This window comes from Salvelinus alpinus, chromosome 21, assembly GCF_045679555.1.
Source record: "Salvelinus alpinus chromosome 21, SLU_Salpinus.1, whole genome shotgun sequence".
Taxonomy (NCBI): domain Eukaryota; kingdom Metazoa; phylum Chordata; class Actinopteri; order Salmoniformes; family Salmonidae; genus Salvelinus; species Salvelinus alpinus.
In genome coordinates this window covers 9,859,810-9,880,742 of record NC_092106.1, presented here as the reverse complement: position 1 = coordinate 9,880,742, position 20,933 = coordinate 9,859,810, and the positions used below count along the sequence as shown (strand labels likewise).

Sequence of the window (20,933 nt, the reverse complement as noted above, 5' to 3'; positions counted from 1 at the left end):
AGCCCTATCTGTTGAAACACCATGGGCCAGTTCCCCAAACACAGACTAAGATTAATCCAGGAATAAAATGGGGATTCTCCAGTGAAAGGAAGGCCAAGAAAATCGCTAAAGACTCCAACCACCCAAGCCATAGACTGTTCTCTCTGCTTCTGCACGGCAAGCAATACAGGTTACTAAAGTCTGACAACAACAGCCTTCTGAACAGCTTCTATCCCCATGCCATAAGACTGCTAAATAACTAACTAAATAACTAACTAAATAGCTATATGGACTATCTGGACTATCTGAGTTGACCTTTGTATTTATTCTTATTGTCTCTATGCACAGGGCCCTACACACTATGCACAATAATACCAACTCCAGCCACTTTAAAAATGGGAATTGATGGAAATTATGTAAAAATGTACCACTAGCCACTTTAAGCAATGCCACTTAATACAATGTTTACATACCCTACATTACCCATCTCATATGTATATATACTGTACTCTATATCATCTACTGCATCTTGCCATCTTTATGCAATACATGTACCACTAGCCACTTTAAACTATGCCACTTTATGTTTACATACCCTACAGTACTCATCTCATATGTATATACCGTACTCTATACCATCTACTGCATCTGCCATGCCGTTCTGTACCACCACTCATCCATATATCTTTATGTACATATTCTTTATCCCTTACACTTGTGTGTGTGTAAGGTAGTAGTGTGGAATTGTTAGGTTAGATTACTGTTGGTTATTACTGCATTGTCGGAACTAGAAGCACAAGCATTTCGCTACACTCGCATTAACATCTGCTAACCATGTGTATGTGACTAATAAAATTTGATTTGATTTGATTTTACCCCAACACACACACACACACACACACACACACACATAATATGCACATACATTTATAGTGACTTTACACACACAAACATTATATACGCTGCTGCTACTCTATTTATCATATATCCTGATGCCTAGTCAACTTACCCATATATATATCTACCTCCATCACTCCAGTATCCCTGCACATTGTAAATATGTTACTGGAACTGACCCTTTATAATAAACAAAGCAAAAAAAGAAACGACCTCTGTCAACTGCCTTTATTTTCAGCAAACTTAACATGTGTAAATATTTGTATAAACATAAGATTCAACAACTGAGACATAAACTGAACAAGTTCCACAGACATGTGATGAACAGAAATTGAATAATGTGTACCTGAACGAAGGGGGGGTCAAAATCAAAAGTAACAGTCAGTATCTGGTGTGGCCACCAGCTGCATTAAGTACTGTGGTGCATCTCCTCCTCATGGACTGCACAGATGTTCAGATGTACTGATCCTGTGTAGGTGTTGTTCCACCTGGTCTGCCACTGCGAGGACGATCAGCTGTCCATCCTGTCTCCCTGTAGTGCTGTCTTAGGCTTCTCACAGTACAGACATTGCAATTTATTGCCCTGGCCACATCTGCAGTCCTCATGCCATAAACAGTGTTTAAACCCTTTACAATGAAGATCTGTGAAGTTCTCGTGTGTTTTTGGTCTACCTTGATATTTTTAGTATTACATTGTTATTGATTATTGCATTGTTGGGGATAGAACTTGCAGGAAAGGTATTTAACTGTACTTGTGCATGTGACATTAAAACTTGAAACTTAAAACGTGATCATGATTTTTAGTCCATGATCTGGCTTAGTCTGTCCCTAAAACTTTTAGGGAGACATACCTGATAACTGTTTCTCCTTATTACTCCTATGCTGCAAACATGTTTTAGTGTAGAAGATGAGATGACAGTCCCTGAGCACCTCAGAACCATCCCATATAATGGTGTCTGTCTGGAACGGAGCATATCATGTCAATGCATGATGGAAATCTCATTTGGAGCTGAGAAGGTAAGTGTGTATACAACATGGAGGTCTTGATTCATGTCTTTTAGCCTTCCTGTTCCGCTTCCCTTTCTCTGTCACACAGGACTGTAGCCAGACGGGGTGTAGCCAAAATAGGCGGCGAGAGGAAGAGGAAGTAATGATGTAGTGATGGCAGGTGTCTTTCATCTGTGTGTGTTCTTCACTCTCCCTCTCTCCTTGTTCCTCCTCCCCTCTCAATGCACGGTACCATGTTTCTCGTTTCCTTCTCTCTCCCTCCTGTTCTGCCTCTGCTCCCTACCAACCAAAATGTCAAATGTTCTGATATCATCCACTCAAACAAGACATTGCACAAAACGTTGCATTTTGAAAAACATTTTCAAGCTGGCGAGATAGGATACTGTTTCTTTGTGGTAAAATTAGTAGACTCTACAACAAGTACTGTTTATTACAGTGTATGCTCTATTACAATGTAACCGTCTGGATATGAGTGGGCGATGACCATCCAGAGTGCTGAACTCCTGGCCCTTGTCATAGTATGCACAACAGTGTTACAGCATGTTGTAAAGCAGTATGTAAGTCAGTACGGGAGTTATCTTCGGATATTCTTGTGAGACGTTCGCACGTTAAAACAACGTACCTAGAAAGTTACTCCTCTGACTAGACATTCACTTTATATTACATGGTGTCAGAAGCGGGAGAGAGGCTCCCAGCCTACAAAAAAAAGTGGACAATGGCAAAGTTTGACCCACAAAACTTTGGCTTTGAGAAACTGACTGAATTGACGGATTGGAAACAACCGTGACCAAATTGGGTAACGAAGATGGCGATGTTGCAGGTCAGTTCCCATGGGCAGCGAGGCGGTTCACCTTTGCATCAGAGGATGAACAAGTGGACTTTGATATTGTCATGTAGAAATATAATGAATCTTTTTTTCCCCCCAAACGGAATGTTGTTCACGAACGTGCCTGTTTTTTTATTAAAGTGCAGCACCTGGGGGAAAGGCAGAGGCATTTGTCCGAGGCCTTGACGAGCTTGCAGAGCATTTAGACTTTGGTGCAAATAGAGATGAGCATATACAGGGACCGAATTGTCGTTGGCATACTGGATAAAGGGCTGTCTCTCAAACTGCAGTTGAAGGCAGATCTCACGTTAGCAACTACCATTCAGACAGTCCGTCAGTCCGAGGAAGCTAGCTTCCAAGTAAGCCAAAATAGAGATGAGCAATATACAGGGACCAAATTGTCGTTGGCATACTGGATAAAGGGCTGTCTCTCAAACTGCAGTTGAAGGCAGATCTCACGTTAGCAACTACCATTCAGACAGTCCGTCAGTCCGAGGAAGCTAGCTTCCAAGTAAGCCAAACAGGGAGAAGCTGCGTACGCTGTGCAGGAGATTGCACTGGGGCACAAGAATAATGCAAAATTACACACAAAACGCAATGAGAACAGAGATTCAACGGACACGGAGCGTGCAGAAGGGAAAATGCAACCCTCGTGAAAAAATGCTACATTTAAAAAAATTAAAACTGGAAAGATGTCCAGCTTCAAGTCGACATGCAACAAATGTCAGAAAACAGGACATTGGGGGGAAAAAATGTGTCACACAAAAACGGTTAGGGAAGGTACAGAAAATGATGACCAGACGTCATATTTCTTGGGATCCGTTAGCAATGCTGATCGGAGTGATGACCAACGGACAGTGCAATTTCTCATTGGCGCAACACCAGTGAAATTCAAAATGGACACTGGAGCAGACGCTAGTGTAATGTGTGAAGAGGCATTTGATAGCCTCATTCCAGAGAGAACATTGCAGCCATCTACCATTACTCTGTGCCGTCCCTGGGGCCAGTGGAATTGTTCACAGCAATTTAAAGCGAGCACCACATACAAAGCAGAGCACCACTCCTTCCTAGTATATGCCGTTTAGGGAAGGAGTGTGAACAACTTACTCAGCCGGTCAACTACTGCTGAGATGGGCCTGGTGAAACGCATCAAAAAAGTTCATGAAGCATTTGGGGATCAGGGCTTGCTTAACACAGAACCAGTGAAAATACAACTGAAAGAGAACACAGCCATATGCAGAGCACACAGCGAGTACAGTCTCAATACCACTGATGCAGAAGGTGAATGAGGATGGAGGAGAATGACATCGTGGAGAAGGTGACGCAGGGAAAAGATTGGTGTGCACCCATGGTGCCTGTCCTGAAGAAAAATAGGAAAGTGTGTATGAGTGGGTTTGAAAAAGCTTAATGAAGCGGTGAAAAGAGAACGGTTCATCCTACTCACCTTGGAAGAGATACTCGCAAAGCTGAGCAGAGCCAAAGTATTCTTGTCATTGGATGCGGCAGGTAGGTTCTGGCAAATACCCTACACAGTGACAGCAGAAAGTTGACAACCTTCATTACACTTTTTGGCAGGTACAGTTTCCCCCGCCTGCCGTTTGGGATCTCGAGTGCTCCCGAAATCTTCAAGAGGAAAATGATGGCGACATTGCAAGGCCTAGAGGGAGTCGTCATTTTTATGGATTACATTTTGGTATATGCAAATACCATGGAGGAGCACGACGAGCGACTAAAGAGAGTCCTGCAGAAGATAGAGTCAACCGGACTAAAGTTGAACAGAGAAAAGTGTGTCGTCAGGCAAACACAGCTACGCTTCCTGAGACACCTCATCGACCCATCGGGTGTCCGGCCTAATCCAGAGACAGTGGAGGCCATCAGGCATCTATCCCCACCAGAGAACATGCAGGAGCTTAAGAGAGTTATTGGGATGGTTAACTATCTAGGAAAGTATATGCCCAACCTTTCCACACTGGGCAAACCACTACAAGAGCTCCTGAAGTCAAAGACGGTATGGACATGGGATCACGCACAGCAGGTGACGTTCCAGTGCCTCAGCTCTTCTGATGACTTCCCCAGTCCTGACATTCTACAACAGCAACAGAACCACCAGTCTCAGCATACGTAAGCAGCTATGGGCTTGGCGGGTACTACTATAGCTCCATGGAGAGGAAGGGAAGTCAATGGCGTACTGCTCTAGGTGTCTCACAGAGGCAGAAACCAGATATGTTCAGATCAAAAAGTAGTGTCTGGTGAGTTTTTGGGCCTGTGAGAAGTTCGAGAAATACCTGTACGGCCTGGAGGACTTCAAGTTAGTGACAGACCACAAGCCCTTGGTCCCACTAATGAACAGCAAAGTCTTGGATAATGTGGCTTTACGGTGCCAGACACTACTCACGCGGCTTATGAGGTTCAAACCCACAGTGGAGTACGCACCAGGAAAAACCTTGGTCGTGGGGGACACTGTCAAGGAGTCTATTGACACGCGCAGAAAAGGAGACAGACAGACACACACACACACACACACGTGGAGTGTAACATCGCAGCCGTCATCAACAACATGCCTGCTACACAGACAGAAATGGAGAGCATCAGAGTTGACCCTGCAGCAGATGATCAATTACATCAGGTCAGGTTGTCCTGAACACGTGGGTAAAACCCCAGTCACAGTTTTTTTTTCCAGTGAAAAGGGAAGTGTCAGAGTACAATGTTAAAGTCACAAAGGGGAACTGCCACAGGAGGCTGCTCATAATAATTGTCGGAGCGGAGCAAATGGAATGGCATCAAACAAAATGGAAGCCATGTGTTTGATGTATTCGATACCATTTCACAAATTCCGCTCCAGCTATTACCACCACCCCATTCTGCCCAACAAAGGTGTCACCAACCTCCTGTGGAAACTAGTAGTACCACAGACACAGAGGCCAAACATTGTTGATAGAAAACACAATGAACATAAAGGTTTGACCAGTGGTGGAAAAAGTACCCAACAGTCATACTTGAGTAAAAGTAAAGATACCTTAATAGAAAATGACTCAAGTAAAAGGGAAAGTCACCCAGTAAAATACTACTTGAGAAAAAGTCTAAAATGATTTCGTTTTCAATATACTTAAGTATCAAAAGTAAATGTAATTGCTAAAATATACTTAAGTATCAAAAATAAAAGTATGAATAAGTTCTAATTCCTTATATTAAGCAAACCAGAAGGCACAATTTTCATGTTTAAAAAAAAAGTACAGATAGCCAGGGGCACACTCCAACACTCAGACATCATTTACAAATGAAGCATTTAGCGAATCTGCCAGATCAGAGGCATTGGGGATGACCTGGGATGTTCTCTTGATAAGTGCGTAAATTGGGCCATTTTCCTGTTCTGCTAAGCATTCAAAATATAACGAGTACTTTTGGGTGTTCGGGAAAATGCATGGAGTAAAAAGTACATTATTTTCTTTAGGAATGTAGTGAAGTAAAAGTAAAAGTTGTCAAGCATATAAGTAGTAAAGTACAGATACCCCCAAAAACGACTTAATTAAAATACTTTAGAGCTACTTAAGTACTTTACACCACTGGGTCTGACTAAATGCAGAGAGTGGGCCAACGCCTCTGTATGGTGGCCGGGGATCTCATCAGTGGTAAAAAAAAGGTCCTGTCATATCAGTCTTGTTGTGAGCTTAGAAAGGTACAGCAAAAGGATCCACTAATCTCTGTGCCACTCCCCGACAGGCCATGGAAAGGAATTGCTCTGGATCTATGTGAGTATGACAAACAAAACTATCTGATCATGTCAGACTACTACTCAAGGTTAATTGAGATACAACACATACCTACAACCACAAGCACACAGGCCACCATGAAGCTGAAACGAACCTTCACAAGGTATGACATTGCAGATGAGTCATTATGGACAATTGGCCCAAATTCTTGAGTTCCGAGTTCCAAGAAATGGCAAAGCAGCTTGATTTTAAGTACATTACTTCCAGCCCGCACCACCCTCAGGGTAACGGTCGTGCAGAGAGGGCAGTGCAGACCGTGAAGGGGATTCTAAAGACCTGCTGGTTGCTCTCCTGTGCTACAGGTCAATCCCATGCACAACAACAGAACGACACTCGCAACCTCGGAGCGAAACCTGCAACCTAAGAGGCCCAACAAAAAAACACATCAAGCTGAAGGATGCGTCAGAAAAGAGGAAACAAGCCTTCTACTACAACTAACATCACAAGGCGAAACCTTTACAGTTGCTACTGCCGGGAGAAACCGTGGTAAAAAGAAAATGTACATGTGAAAACTCGCATTGTGTTATTGGTCTTTTTTCCCAAAAAACCTTTACAGTAGCATTGTTTCGGAAAGATCGCTATTGTGAAGTACGGTTGTTTTCGTTATGGTCACACTCATTTGTAGAAAGTGTTCAAAGGAAATCTGTTCAAGTTAAAGGAGGAGATGTCATAGTATACACGACAGTGTCACGGCATGCTGTAGAGCAGTATGGGAGTTATCTTCGGGTATTCTTGTGAGACATTAAACAACATACCTAGAAAGGTATTCCTCTGACTGGACAATCATTTCATATTGCAGCTCGGACCACTCCACGCCTTAGCCTGCTGAGCTAAAGGCCACTCCACACCACGGCAGTAATACAACAGGAACCAATGAGGATGGGGTGTAGCTCCCTCTTCCTCCTCCTCCTCCTTTGACGTGGAAGAGGATACAGGGAAAAGACAACAGTGGCAACAATAGAGTCCCTGCCCTGGTGCCTGGTGTCACTCAAAGACAGGAGCACAGAGAGATGGCTGGAGTTTTCACCAGTTTTTAGCTGACTCATCCCCCCCCCCTCGCTATTGACCAAGAGGAAAGGGGATGTCGAAAATAAACACTCACTCATGAGTTTTATTTATCATTTGTATTGAACTGAGACCTCCCTGAATACCATTTCCCTAACCAGATTTCAACCACATTCTGAGGAAATGACTAGCGAGCGGCCTTTCTTTCGAAACCAAGCTATTCTGTTGTGAGTGACTAACCCTTTGAAATAAATTTTAACAAAGACACACACTAAATAAAGAGATGGCTAAAAGACCACAAAGTGAAAGTGAAAGAGCTTTTAGTATGTTGATAAGAATCACTGATTAACTTAGTACCTGCATGGACAACTTCTCCATTTTATTGATAGAAATGAGCATGAGTAGCCCGTTGACAGCATTCGCCCCTGTCCCAAGATGAACAGTAGGGAATCACACGCAGAGGGCTCTGTTTTCTGAGGAGATGGCTTTTGACAAGTAGCACCACAATCAGTTGGCACAGGGCGCAATCAGCCACAGGAAACTAGGGAAAGCCACTTTTGAGGGGCGCAGGCAGGCCCCCTCTCTGCAGCCTCTGCTCGGCGGGGTAAACAGGACGCAGAGTTACTCTGTGACTCTAGCTAAGCGTCTCAGCCACTCCCAGACCTGTGTATATAACCACATCCTGTTTTGACCCAGAACTCTGGCCAATCCAGAGCGGCCATCTTCCGACGGCCACCACTCATTCAAACCCTTGCTCTTCCATTCCAGGGGCAGGCAACAAACATTCAAACTGGACAGTTTTATCTCAATCTCTTAATTCAAAGACTCAATCATGGATACTCTAACAGTTGCGGTTGCTTCGCATGATGTATTGTTGTCTCTACCTTCTTGCTCTTTGTGCTGTTGTCTGTGCCCAAAAATGTTTGTACCATGTTCTGTGCTGCTGCCATGTTGTATTGCTACCATGCTGTGTTGTCATGTGTTGCTGCCATGCTATGTTGTTGTCTTAGGTCTGTCTTTATGTAGTGTTGTGTTGTCTCTCTTGTCATGTGTGTTTTGTCCTTTATTTTAATTATAATCCAAGTACCCGTCCCCGCAGGAGGCCTTTTGCCTTTTGGTAGGCTGTCATTGGAAATTTGTTCTTAACTGACTTGCCTAGTTAAATAAAGGTTAAATAAATTTAAAAAATCTAATAAATGAGAAAGAGTAGGTTGGTCCTCCTCGCTCTACAGATGACACCAGGTGACATGAGAAATGTCCAAAGTTCCATCTTTTGTGCAATTGTGTTTTCAAAGGGTACATAGTGTGGTGCATAGTTGCGGGAAGTTTTTTGAGATAAAGCCAGGCGAACAGCAGGTAGGCCTGAGGTCTGAAGTCTCTCCACTCCCCTGCTGTCTTCTAACAAGGTCTGAACACGTGGCACTTGGAACTGATTAACTATAACGACAGTTCGGTTGCCCTTGTTTGATATGCTGGAAAACAATAAACACTCAGTTAGACAGGGAACAAGAGGAGGGTGGCTTGACAGTTACACTTGACAGTTAGCTTTGTGCACGCTCACAGCCTAACTGCTCTGAGCATGCCCCCTTCCACTATAAACAAAAGTCATATACAGTACTATGACATCTTGGCAGTGGTTTCAACTCTACACAAGCAGTTTAGTGGCATGACAGACTCCCTATCTTTTTGATACACAGTCAGCTTGCTTTCTGTTTTGATTCCACGTGCAGAGTGCGATGAAAGGAGCCACATGGCCCTCTGCAATGCCCCTTCTCTCACGACACACACAGTTCATATTGTGGCCGACAACACCATGTACAGCTTGTCATACCAAGCGGTGATGCAGCCAGTCAAGATGCTCTCAATGGTGCAGCTTTAGATCCTTTGGAGGATCTAAGGGCCCATGCCGGATCTTTTCAGCCTCCTGAGGGGGAAGAGGCATTGTCGTGTCCTCTTCACAACTGTGTTGGGGTGTGTGGACCATGATAATTCCTTAGTGATGGGGACACCGAAGGATCTTGACCTGCTCCACTACAGCCCCGTTGATGGGAATCAAGCGTGCTCGGCCCTTCGTTTCCTGTAGCCCACGATCTGCTCTTTTGTCTTGTTGACGTTGAGGGAGAGGTTGTCCTGGAACACTGCTAGGTCTCTGACCTCTCATCGTCGGTGATCAGGCCTACCACCACCATGTCGTCTGCAAATGTAATGATGGTGTTGGAGTTGTGCACGGCCAAGCAGTCTTGAGTGAACAGGGAGTACAGGAGGGGACTAAGCACGCACCCCTGAGCGGTCCCCGTGTTGAGGGTCAGCGTGGCAAATGTGATGTTGCCTACCCTCAACTCATGTGGGTGGCCCGTCAGGAAATCCAGGATACAGTTGCAGAGGGAGGTGTTTAATTCAAGGGTCTTTAGCTAATCTAATCAAACTTTAAATGCACTTGAAATAGTCTAATTTGATTTAGTCCCTCCCAGCATAAGTGCTCCCCTCCCCCCATTTATACAGTTTCTTCTCCCTCCCCACCACTTTTTTTCTGAAAGAGGGGGAGGGGGTCTTTGAGAGGCAGGTTATTCAACAGATCTTCCTCCAACACTGGAACACTCAATTTCAGCTTCTCACGATGCTTATTGCTTGAGTAAAATACAGAAAATATAACAGATTTCAGAATTGATGTTAGAAATCTGATCCCATGAGCGGTCAGCAGATGTGTGCACACGACGCTAGGAGCAGTGGTGCAGAGGATGCTGATTTGTTAACATACGCTTCTCCTTTAATCTATTTTGCACAATACAGGGTCTCACCCAAAAGGGGGGGAGTGATAAAGAATTTGCATATATATACACAGGCATCAGGGAGATGGATTAGAGCTGGTCTTTAGAGCCAGATAATGTATGCTGTGGGAACTATGCCAAAGGCTTTAGAGAAATCGCTCCGTAAGATCTCTCTCCCTTTTCTAGATGGCACATTAATCCCTGGATGATGCATCTCCAAACAGCACCGCAGCCGCCTCCTAGGCAACAATCTGCTAGCTAGTGCCATCCATGTGATTCCCTTTCTATGGGAGGCCAACATCCCTGCTATCTAGGCGGGTTCAGCGGGCCCAGCAACAATAGTAATGGGTCCCATCTACTTACCATAAACATCAAGCTAGCAGCCCAAAGCCCCCAAACCCCAGTGGAAGACAACACACATGAATGTTTTTTCTGATTTATTATGAAAAAATATATATTTTTGACTTTGTGACAATAAGCACATAACATATATACAATTCTCTTCATAAATACAAATGATGTACAAACAAATTAAATAGAAATAATATTTCATGGTTATGTACACATTGCATTTTTAAATTAAAGAGGACAATAATACAAATATTAAAAAATATATCTATTTGGTTTCAAATGAAAAAGAACAACCCCTCTTTGGAGTCCTTCATTCTGCAAAAAAGAAATATAGTTTTTTCAAGATCCAGCACTGTCGGTTAAAACGATATGATATTTTGTCATCGGGGAAGCAGTCTTTATGCACAATACACTTCATTCAGTGTGGAAGTTGTATATTGAAAGGCATTGAGAAAATAAAACTGTACAAATTACATGTACTACGACTTTCAACCGGGTTCAAATAAGACTTTCTAGTGTGTTTGTAAAAAAGAGAGTATCAAACAAGCACAACAACAAAAAATGTCAGTGTGTAAGATCAGTACCATTTTTCCTTAAGTCATAACATCATTTAAAGATCAGGCACTTGATAAGATTGAGTTCCCTAAGTATATATGCAATGCTCTGAAAGATTGGGCACATTGGTGATTCATTTCCAAACAGAAAGGGAGTCCGGTTTAGGGACCAGAAGGCCTAGATATGTCATCCGGCCACTCCAGACTCCAATATCTATAGCCAACTGTCCATCTAAGCTTCCAGTAAAGCCTCATCTTCAGTTCTTTGACAGCTAGAACATTGTTTCCCTTCTTTGACAGAAAAAAAACAGAAAAGAGGCCACGAAAATGTCCTTGCTGTTACTTTCGATTCTCAAGTGGATTGTAGTGGCATCTTATTCATGGATTGTAAAAAGGTCCCTCTCGATTATTTGAGATGTCGTTTTCTTTTCGATAAGGCATCAGGAGAGTAAAAAGTCCTGCTTCTCTGTAATTGGTGAATCCTTGGCCCTCTTCCGAGAAAAGTTTTTATTTTTGTTCATTTTTAAATGGAAAGCAAATCATATTTAAAAATGTAGTGCAAATGATGGCAGAACATACATTCTAGTCTCCAGCCCCCACTTTTCACGTATTGTATCCAAACATTGTCAATGTTGTGAAAAAGTTCATTTTGAATGAGCAGCATGAATAAATATTAAATAATACATGTTGATTTCATATATCCTCTTCAATTCTTTTGAATTGCCTTTGAAAGACTGTAAACATGTTCAGGCAAAGCCCTTGTTGGTCAAGGTACTCCTGGTGTCAGAATACTGTTGTTAAACCTAAGGTGGGAAAATGATGAGGGAGAGAGTTTACCAATCAAATCTTGAAAAAGTGATTTGACAATAACTTCCTTCATAAACTCTTAATAATAACCTGTTTGAATGGGTGGAGCTGCTTACCTCAGTAGCAAAGACACACGGTTCAGCTTGCTGTTCAGTCTGGATGATGAAGACTGGGTGGTACAAGCCTTCTTTAGGGAAGCTCATTGGTGGAACCATTATGCTGCCTTCTGATTTGTTCCTGTTGAAAAGAGATAGAGGGAGGGAAAATAGGTCATGTTTGGTTCCACAGGCGCAATGGAATCATACAACAGAAACTGTGATCTCCAATACAAAGTTGAGGGTTAAAGAAAATCTGATAAAGCCTGAGCACTACATAGTGAGAGATCAAGTTGTAACATGTCTGCTAGTAGAAAGCCCTGATGCTAGGGTACGCTAGGAAATACAAGCATTCCATCCAACTCATACTGGTGACCACACACACACTGCTTCATTGGCACAATACCATTTGAGTTTGGCGAGGCATACCTACCGGTCAAATTTGTTCTTCGCATGACAGTCTTCCTCTTTGGCCATGTTGTAGTCAACCATCTTCTGCTTGTAAGCCGCCTTGTCTCCATGTTTGTCTGCGGGGGCCGAGGTCAGCGCTTTATCCTTATTGGACACCTTGTAATGGCCGCCGGGGATGAGGAAGGCTTCCTTCTCTCGGAGGCTGGACGGGGGGTTGGAACCACCTATGGGCTGGTTGTTGAAAGTCTCCAGGTCGTTACGAACAGAAGACGCCATGGCCTTCCGCCCATGCCTCATCTGGCTTAGGACCACGATGACAGCACACACCACCAGGGTGAGGGTGACCAGGCCCAGGGCGAATGAGACAACCAAGGCTGCAGGCAAACCGTCTGCCTTGGGCTTGGCAGTGGGTTTGAGGCTGAACTCGCAACGGGATCCCATGAAGCCGGCCGGGCACTGGCACACGGGTCCGGTGAAGTGGGTGTAGCAGGTGCCTCCATTCTGGCAGGGGAAGACGGAGCAGGCATCGGCGCGGATGCTGCAGTCCTTGCTGGTGAAGCCCAGGGTGCAGGTGCAGGTAAAGCTGTTGATGCCGTCCACGCAGGTACCGGCGTTGCGGCAGGGGTTGCGGGCGCAGTCATCGTTGTTGATCTTGCAGCGCGGCCCAGTGAAGCCAGGATGACAACGGCACATCAGACTGTGGCCCAGATCCAGGCACTGGCCACCTGTTGGACAGACGAGGAGGGGTTCAAATCACTGCACACTCAACATGTTTATCAAAACTTGAAGTGCAGGTATGAGTGTCAAAGCTTCTTGTGGAAGGCAAACATACTAATTCAATGATTTTTCTTTATTTTTACTATTTTCTACATTGTAGAATAATAGTGAAGACATCAAAACTACGAAATAACACATATGGAATCAAGTAGTAACCAAAAAAGTGTTAAACAAATCAAAATATATTTGAGATTTTAGATTCTTGAAAGTAGCCACCCTTTGCACACTCTCGGGCATTCTTTCAACCAGCTTCATGAGGTAGTCACCTGGAATGCATTTCAATTAACAGGTGTGCCTTCATTAGTGGAATTTATTTCCTTCTTAATGCGTTTGAGCCAATCAGTTGTGTTGAGACAAGGTATGGGTGGTATACAGAAGATATCCCTATTTGGTTAAATTAAAGACCAAGTCCATATTATGGCAAGAGCAGCTCAAATAAGCAAATACAAACAACAGTCCATCATTACTTTAAGACCTTAAGGTCAGTCAATCTGGAACATTTCAATAACTTAGAAAGTTTCTTCAAGTGCAATCGCAAAAGCCATCATGGAGGAGGAGGTGTGATGGTGCTTCGCTGGTGACACTGATTTATTTTGAATTCAAGGCACACTTAACCAGCATGGCTACCACAGCATTCTGCAGTGATACTCCATCCCATCTGGTTTGCGCTTAGTGGGACTATCATTTGTTTTCAACAGGACAATGACTCACCACACATCCAGGCTGTGTAAGGGCTATTTTACCAAGAAGTAGCGTGATGGAGTGCTGCAACAGATTACCCGGCCTCCACAAATCACCCGACCTCAACCCAATTGAGATGGTTTGGTATGAGTTGGACCGCAGAGTGAAGGAAAAGCAGCCAACAAGTGCTCAGCATATGTGGGAACTCCTTCAAGACTGTTGGAAAAGCATTACAGGTGAAGCTGGTTGAGAGAATGCCAAGAGTGTGCAAAACTGTCATCGAGGCAAAGGGTAACTATTTGAAGAATCTCAAATATAAAATATATTTTGATTTGTTTAACACTTTTTTGGTGACTAATTCCATATGTGTCTCATTTCATAGTCTTCACAATGTAGAAAATCGTAAAAATAAAGAAAAATCCTAGAATGAGTAGGTGTGTCCTAACTTTTGACTGGAATAGAACTGTGAATATTTGTTTCCCATACCAACAGGAATTTAGCCGATTACAGATAATCTTGTGCTCATTCGTACATTAAGTACAGCTACAGTGTAGCTAATGAGGACCCAGGGGGGGACATAATACCCCACAACATTCTAAGACTAGTTTTTTCCCACCTCATAATGACAGCTTTATCTCACCCCTTCTATCAGTCTGAGTCAATCGTCTTTTGTACCGTGCCTGTCCTGCATTTTTAACATTTTAGGCGCGGACTGGATGCATGTCAAAACAAAACTGAGTTTATGGGCAAAGAGGAAAACATCATTGGTTTTTGTAAAGGTTGCCTGCCAAAGAATGTGTCTGCAACACAGTCGGTTGAGTTTTGTTGTCAGACGGACAGATAAGAGTTTGTGAGCGGCTCCATCACAGTGGCGATTTTAGCATGTAAATCTTGGTGGGGGAAAAAATATACTTTTGTGGGATGCATGCCAGCAAAGCAAACACAACACTAAACAATACATGAATTGCACTATAACAGTGACAAACGGTTTCCACAAACTGTTGGGGGACAGATTTATGTAGGCCCTAACACCTTACCACTGCTACATCTGGCTATCAGCGGAGCCTTGTCCGGCAGCAAAACAATTAATTCGGCCTAATTTACTGCCTTTTAAAAAACATAGCTGATATGTCAGACTTGCTTAAACAAAATGGGGTTTCTACTGACAACTAAGATCTACAAACTATGGCATAAGGGGTCCACGAGCGCCTTAGAGGCAATCTTATCAATTAAGACATTAAATAGCCAGCAAGGACGGACGTAGTCAATATAACTATTTGTTCAGTACTTTTGAAATGTACAGCGACAGAATTCAGAACATGAGCCGTTCTTACAGTGTTCTCCCTGTACACCAAGTCAGAACCGTAGGATAAATAAAGGGGGCATAATAAACAGAATGAAAGCGCTTACAATATTCAATGATTACATTTCTTAAAACTCAAAAACAGGTTATAGGCTACATGTGCACCACCAAGTCAGAACAGTTGGTGAAATTAAGCTGAATATAGACCAAATTATTAGGGTGAGGCACATGGGATACTGACATCTTACTACACAACATACACTAAATATTACTTTCTTAGCTACAGTATTCATATCTCCCTGGCATATTACATAATTTATGCAGCAGCATAAAATACATTTTTTGACTCACCTTGTGCTGAGCTCTCTTGAACAGGAAGGTGGCGTGGCGGTCCTTCATTGGCAAATTTTGTCATCAAAGTCTGGCATTCTCTGAATTTATGGTGCTTTCAAGACAACTGGGAACTCGGGGGGAGAAAATGTTGAATCATGATGACGTCAGTGATCTTCAGGTCGTAGCTCTAGAAAGAGGCCAGAGCTCCAACTTTACAATTCCGAGATGGATGAAAGTTAAATACGTATTTTCCCAGTCGTAGCTCGTTTTTCCCCCTGAGTTCCCAGTTGTCTTGAACTCACTAAAGTCAGATTTTGCCATTCCGAGTTTACAGTTGTTTTGAGCGCGGCAGAAATCATGCTTCATTGACAGCATGGCCAATGTTGAATGTTTATCATTTTAAACTAGGAAAAGAGACCCTTAATCTTAGACTTGGGACCACACACCCACTCCACTAAATAGCAGGTTAGTAAATGCTTTGCAATGCTTGCAGTTAGCCACTGATTCCTTCCAAACCACCCATTGTTGAATGTGCGATTTCCAACTTTTTGTGTAATATTTATGTCCAATAGTCAATTCTCTTAATTATTTATCTTCATATGACAATGATTAAAAAGGATTTGCCAGTAGATTGTCGACTTGATTCATGATGATGACTGCTAGCTAAGATTTTGAAAATATGATGTTGACATGATCAGTCCAATCAAAGCTACTGTAGATACGTGATTTTAGGTAATTTTATATTTGGCAAATTACCTTGAGCCTTCTTGGATGGGCACTTCTAATATAACTCAATAGCAGCACCCAAGGGGCTTGAATTTTCTAGCTCGACCCTTAGAGTTGGCTGTGACGTAGTGTCCCAATGAGTGACAGAAAACTGAGCCAATCACGGCGCAACGATCCGTATTTTCTGTTGGCTTGCCCCACCACCACAGAAAGCAATGAGCTAGGCTGAAACACCTGCATTTTGTAGCTGCCTTACTCAAGAAAACAAAAAAAGAGACCATGTTTGAAATGCGGCTTTATTAACGCTATGGTATATATATTTCTTACATTGTTTGCAAGCTGGTATGTGACACGTATTAATGCCAAAATAACATGCAAAACAGGAAAGCTATTTTTTTTGCTAAAAATGTGGGGCTCAAAATAGCACTACCTGCCCTGAATGACGGGTCGCCAGTGCTCCATCATAACAATCAGAAGTCCTGGTAGGTTTCCCTCACCCAGTCTGTGGTTGTGCTGTTGGGGGAATTCTTACCGTTAGCACAGGGGCCATTGCTGCAGCGGTCAATCTTCTTCTCGCAGTTGGAGCCCATGTAGCCGGCAGGACAGCGGCAGGAGTAACCACCGGTCACCTGCTGCATGCAGGTGCCACCGTTGAAGCAGGGTCCGTCGGCACAGGTCATCGCACTGATCTCACAGTTCTTCCCGTAGAAGCCTTGGGGGCATGTGCAGGTGTAGTCATTCTCCAGATCCTGGAAGTTTATATATGTTAGCATTTCATAGAGGACAATTAAAGACTTTGACTGTGAGTAGTAGCTTTTAATCCTGAGAGATAAATAGAATGCAGCAGTTATGGCAGAACTTACATCGCAGCTGCCTCCATTCTTGCAGGGGTTGCTGTCACACTCGTTGGTTTCGATCTCACAATTGTTGCCACTGAAGCCCGGCCTGCATGTACAGGTGTAGCTGCCCTGGCCTGTGTTGGTGCAAGGAGCATCGTTCGTGCAGGGCTTGTGGTTGGTGCAGTAGTTGAGGTCCTGGTTGCAGAACAGTCCTCCCCAGCCCTCTTTACAGTTGCACTGCCACGGCTGGCCGCAGGTGCCATGCAAGCAGCCAGGATAGCGGACGCACTCGTCACAGAGGGGTCCCTGCCACCCGAGGCGGCACTTGCATTCGCCTGGGGCCTCACAATAACCGTGCTTCTCCTTGCAGCCAGACGAGCAGATGGCTTTGGAGATAGAGAGAAAATTAGAATGAGTGTGCCCCTTTCGGATCACAAAACAATCCCCCTTCACTGGGCTCAGACACATCAAGTATTTGTTAAGTACTAAACTACGCAGCTGGTACACACACACAAAAGGAACACATGCCATATTTTTTCATGCAAGGGAGCCCACATTAAGTTCCGACGCGTGTCCCTGTTAAACCATAAACTCAGCTCCATTGTTGGCCGAACAAAAGATGCAGACTAACTCTATATTTGAATCGACAGCTTTTTTTTTTTTCACCAGAAGATGTCGTTGAAATGTCAGAATTAACTATTTCAAGAATTGAAATTACACGCGCTGTGCACATCCAGCACAAATCAGTGGTGCAAAACAGTAATTTCTGAGATGAAAAAAGCAAGTATTTTATGGCAATATATATACACACACACAAGTATATTAATCTGAATAACAGCCGGTAAAAAATTCATAGGAATTGGCCTCATTTAAAAAACGTTGTAGTCCTTCTGTACACTTACATTCTGAGCAATATTCTCCTTTCCAACCTGACAGGCACATTCTGGCGCCCGCGGCATCACAAGTGTAGTGTCCGAATGGGTCGTCACGGGGACGGCAGTAGTCTGAGCAGCTGTCACCGTGGTAGTGTTCATCGCAGACAACGTGGTAAGAATAACGAAGTTCACTTTGCTCTTCAAAATGCACATCCTGTGACCAATCCTCGCCAATGTCTAGTCTTCTACGGGTGGCCAAGCGGCTGATCAAGTTATTCTGGTTTTCTATTAAAGAGAGAGAGACACTAAGCAGATTAAAATAAAATGCATTCCTAAAATCCAATCTTGTGAGGTAATAGCTTTAAAATATATATATGTCTAATTAAATGTTACCGCATTTTTATAAATATGTAAAACGTGTTTTATAACTCAAACGCTTGTGCTGGGAATCACTATTAGAGGAACATCAAAGTCACTTTCCACGGCCTAGAGGGAGTGGGCACTGAAGGCTACCTACCTGTGGACTGTCCGTCGGAGGACTCTGCGTTCCAGGCTTCAACAATAAGCGAGAATGTACCCTTTAATCCACACAGGAAAAATATATACTTTGTCAAAAAGCTGTAAGAGGCGAGATTATATAAAGTGAAAAACTCTTCATGAAAAGCGTCATGACATTACCCAATCTATGAAATGTACCACCTGGCATTAACCATTAAAAGGCCCAGTGCAGTGATTTCCTGTGTTTTAAATATATTTCCATACCATGTTGGAATAATACAGTGAAATTCTGAAAATGATGATAATGCCCTTTTAGTGTAAGAGGTAAAGACTGCCTGAAATATCAGCCTGTTTTGGTGAGATTGAGTTTTGGCCTGCCTGGTGACATCACCAGGTGGTAAATTAGATAGACAAATAAGAGTGTTCTCTACTCCCAGTTAGTCCTAGCACAATTCTCACTTGCGAAATTGCTCTTCATACTAAGAAGCTAGTTTTATTTCTTTTTGACAATTTCTTTGAAAACAATCACAGTAAGGTACTTAATTGTTACCAGGAAATGATTTGATAGTGAGAAAAACGGCTGCATTGGACCTTTAATTTCCAATCAGCTCTATGGTATATTGAGTATGTGTACTGTAGGCTACTCACCGGCCACTTGAAATGGAAAGGTACTCTGATGGGTGCGCTACTGGAGATGGAGCTCTGGTCAGCACTGAAGATGTCGGTCAGTCCCATGCCATATGTGCAGGGGGGCTCAGATGAGATGACATCTTGGGAATGTTTAAGACAGACTCGGAAGAATATCTGGCAGTCCCTAGACCGTTTGCAGACACTTCGGGTACTACTGAAGGAGTGTACTTTCAACTCAAACACACCGGACGACTCGACCTACAAGAAAGATTAAGTACATATTAGTGGGTAAAAAGCGCAATTGCACAGGTTACCAACACGTAACATAACTATGAATATTGCATGTGTACTCACCAGTTGCGTTGATGTCAACGCCAAAAAACACGTGAATAACAAATGAGCCATTGCGGGAAGTGTTTCTTCTTCTGCTATGAAAGTATAGGAGACAGCGCCAGATATCCAATAGAGGAAAAATGTCTTGTATCCCAAAACAAGGGGGGAAAAAAATCACGTGCGAAATAGAGCGCGCTAGATGTGAGATTTGTGGTCTTCAGACAATACTTAATAGAAATTGAGCTCACAACGAAAATAAAATTATTTTGCTCCGCGGAGCAGTTGCACTCTGGACTTCTTTCTACCTTTAGTTACGTGTAGTGGAGCGTGCGCCAGGGATTTTATACCGCCTTCCAGGATCAGAGTGGGGAGGGTGCGGGCGCGCAGGAGGGGGAGTGTGTCAAAGGCTGTGCAGACTTGGTTGCAATTTGGGGACGGTTTACGATGTGCTTTGTCACCAAATTGGATAGGGTAATATAACGCACTGCAAACCCTTTAAATTTAAGGCTCTGTGGATGCTTCAGCCACAAAGCTGAATGAAAATGTGAAGAAATAGGCTATAGGCCTATCCCCGGTGAAAGAACTGCGCACATTGATTGCGAAGAGAGCGAACCTAAACTCGTGTCATTGAAAAAAACAGACAGTTTGATCAGACATTAATTTCAATATCTAGTAAATTAAAAGGATTGGATACATGCAATGTTTGCTGGTTTGCTGTGTAAGCATGATAGGGTCAAAATTTGATTGGCCCCAGAATTGTAATTGATCTGACGCGTGTCCTCATGCCGGCAAACTATGGAAGGAGATATTTTATTGTGCCATAGAAAGATTCGGAGGTGTAGCACTGGAGGAGGAGGGGGGGGTCATGACTACAGCTGGCTATGCAACCCCCCTTCTCCTTCCATAGGCTGGCTACACTACGTCTTCGCTGTGTAATAATCAGGTAATGAGCACCCAATGTCAGAAGGGCAAAGTTAATCATTTCCATAGGTAGGCACTGTCTAAATAGCAATGTTTTTGACTGGACATATGAGGTAGCCTATCCTACACAACAGCACAGCTAATGAAAGGACCCATGCAAATCAGCCATATATCATGCTGCTCGGGTCCAGGCAGAGTAAGTAGCCTACAATCATGAAAGGTGGACCAATCAATTCCACTTTTGTTTAATTACAATGTAGGCCTATAAAGACTGATACAATTAGGCCTACGCGCATGCATGCAGGCAGGAGATGAGCATGATTTCAGCCAATATGAATGAACCCTGTCCCTCATTAGGTCAGTACAGGTGCAGCAAAGCTGGGACCGACAGACAGCTTCTATCTCAAGGCCATCAGACGGTTAAATAGTCAACACCAGCCTGCCCCTGCCCAGTACCCTGTCCTGAAATGTAGTCATTGTCACTAGACGGCTATCCCCCGATTACTCGACCTTGCACCTTAGGGTAGCAGCCTCTATGTACATAGT

The 20,933-nt window shown here is 43.4% G+C and overlaps 1 protein-coding gene across 1 annotated transcript; it reads right to left on the bottom strand.

Moving 5' to 3' along the window:
• Positions 1 to 10,677: 10,677 nt before the first annotated feature.
• LOC139547784 (delta-like protein C) lies at positions 10,678 to 19,783 on the bottom strand. The gene is made up of 9 exons (XM_071356852.1): positions 19,488 to 19,783; positions 19,152 to 19,391; positions 18,523 to 18,583; positions 18,033 to 18,290; positions 17,155 to 17,516; positions 16,824 to 17,040; positions 12,494 to 13,196; positions 12,082 to 12,202; positions 10,678 to 11,961 (listed from the first exon to the last, which is right to left on the bottom strand). Exons 1-9 carry the CDS (start codon positions 19,536 to 19,538, stop codon positions 11,956 to 11,958), a joined length of 2,019 nt encoding a protein of 672 aa, XP_071212953.1. The 5' UTR covers positions 19,539 to 19,783; the 3' UTR covers positions 10,678 to 11,955.
• Between the last annotated feature and the right edge of the window lie 1,150 nt (positions 19,784 to 20,933).

Bases quoted from the DNA above. Each gene is read 5' to 3' on its own strand.
- LOC139547784 (XM_071356852.1), bottom strand. From the start codon at position 19,538: ATGGCTCATTTGTTATTCACGTGTTTTTTGGCGTTGACATCAACGCAA. The intron at 17,041-17,154 runs GTAAGTTCTGCC...ATAAACTTCCAG, and splicing joins AGAATGGAGGCAGCTGCGAT to GATCTGGAGAATGACTACAC. The intron at 12,203-12,493 runs GTAGGTATGCCT...TCTTTTCAACAG, and splicing joins GCGAAGAACAAATTTGACCG to GAACAAATCAGAAGGCAGCA.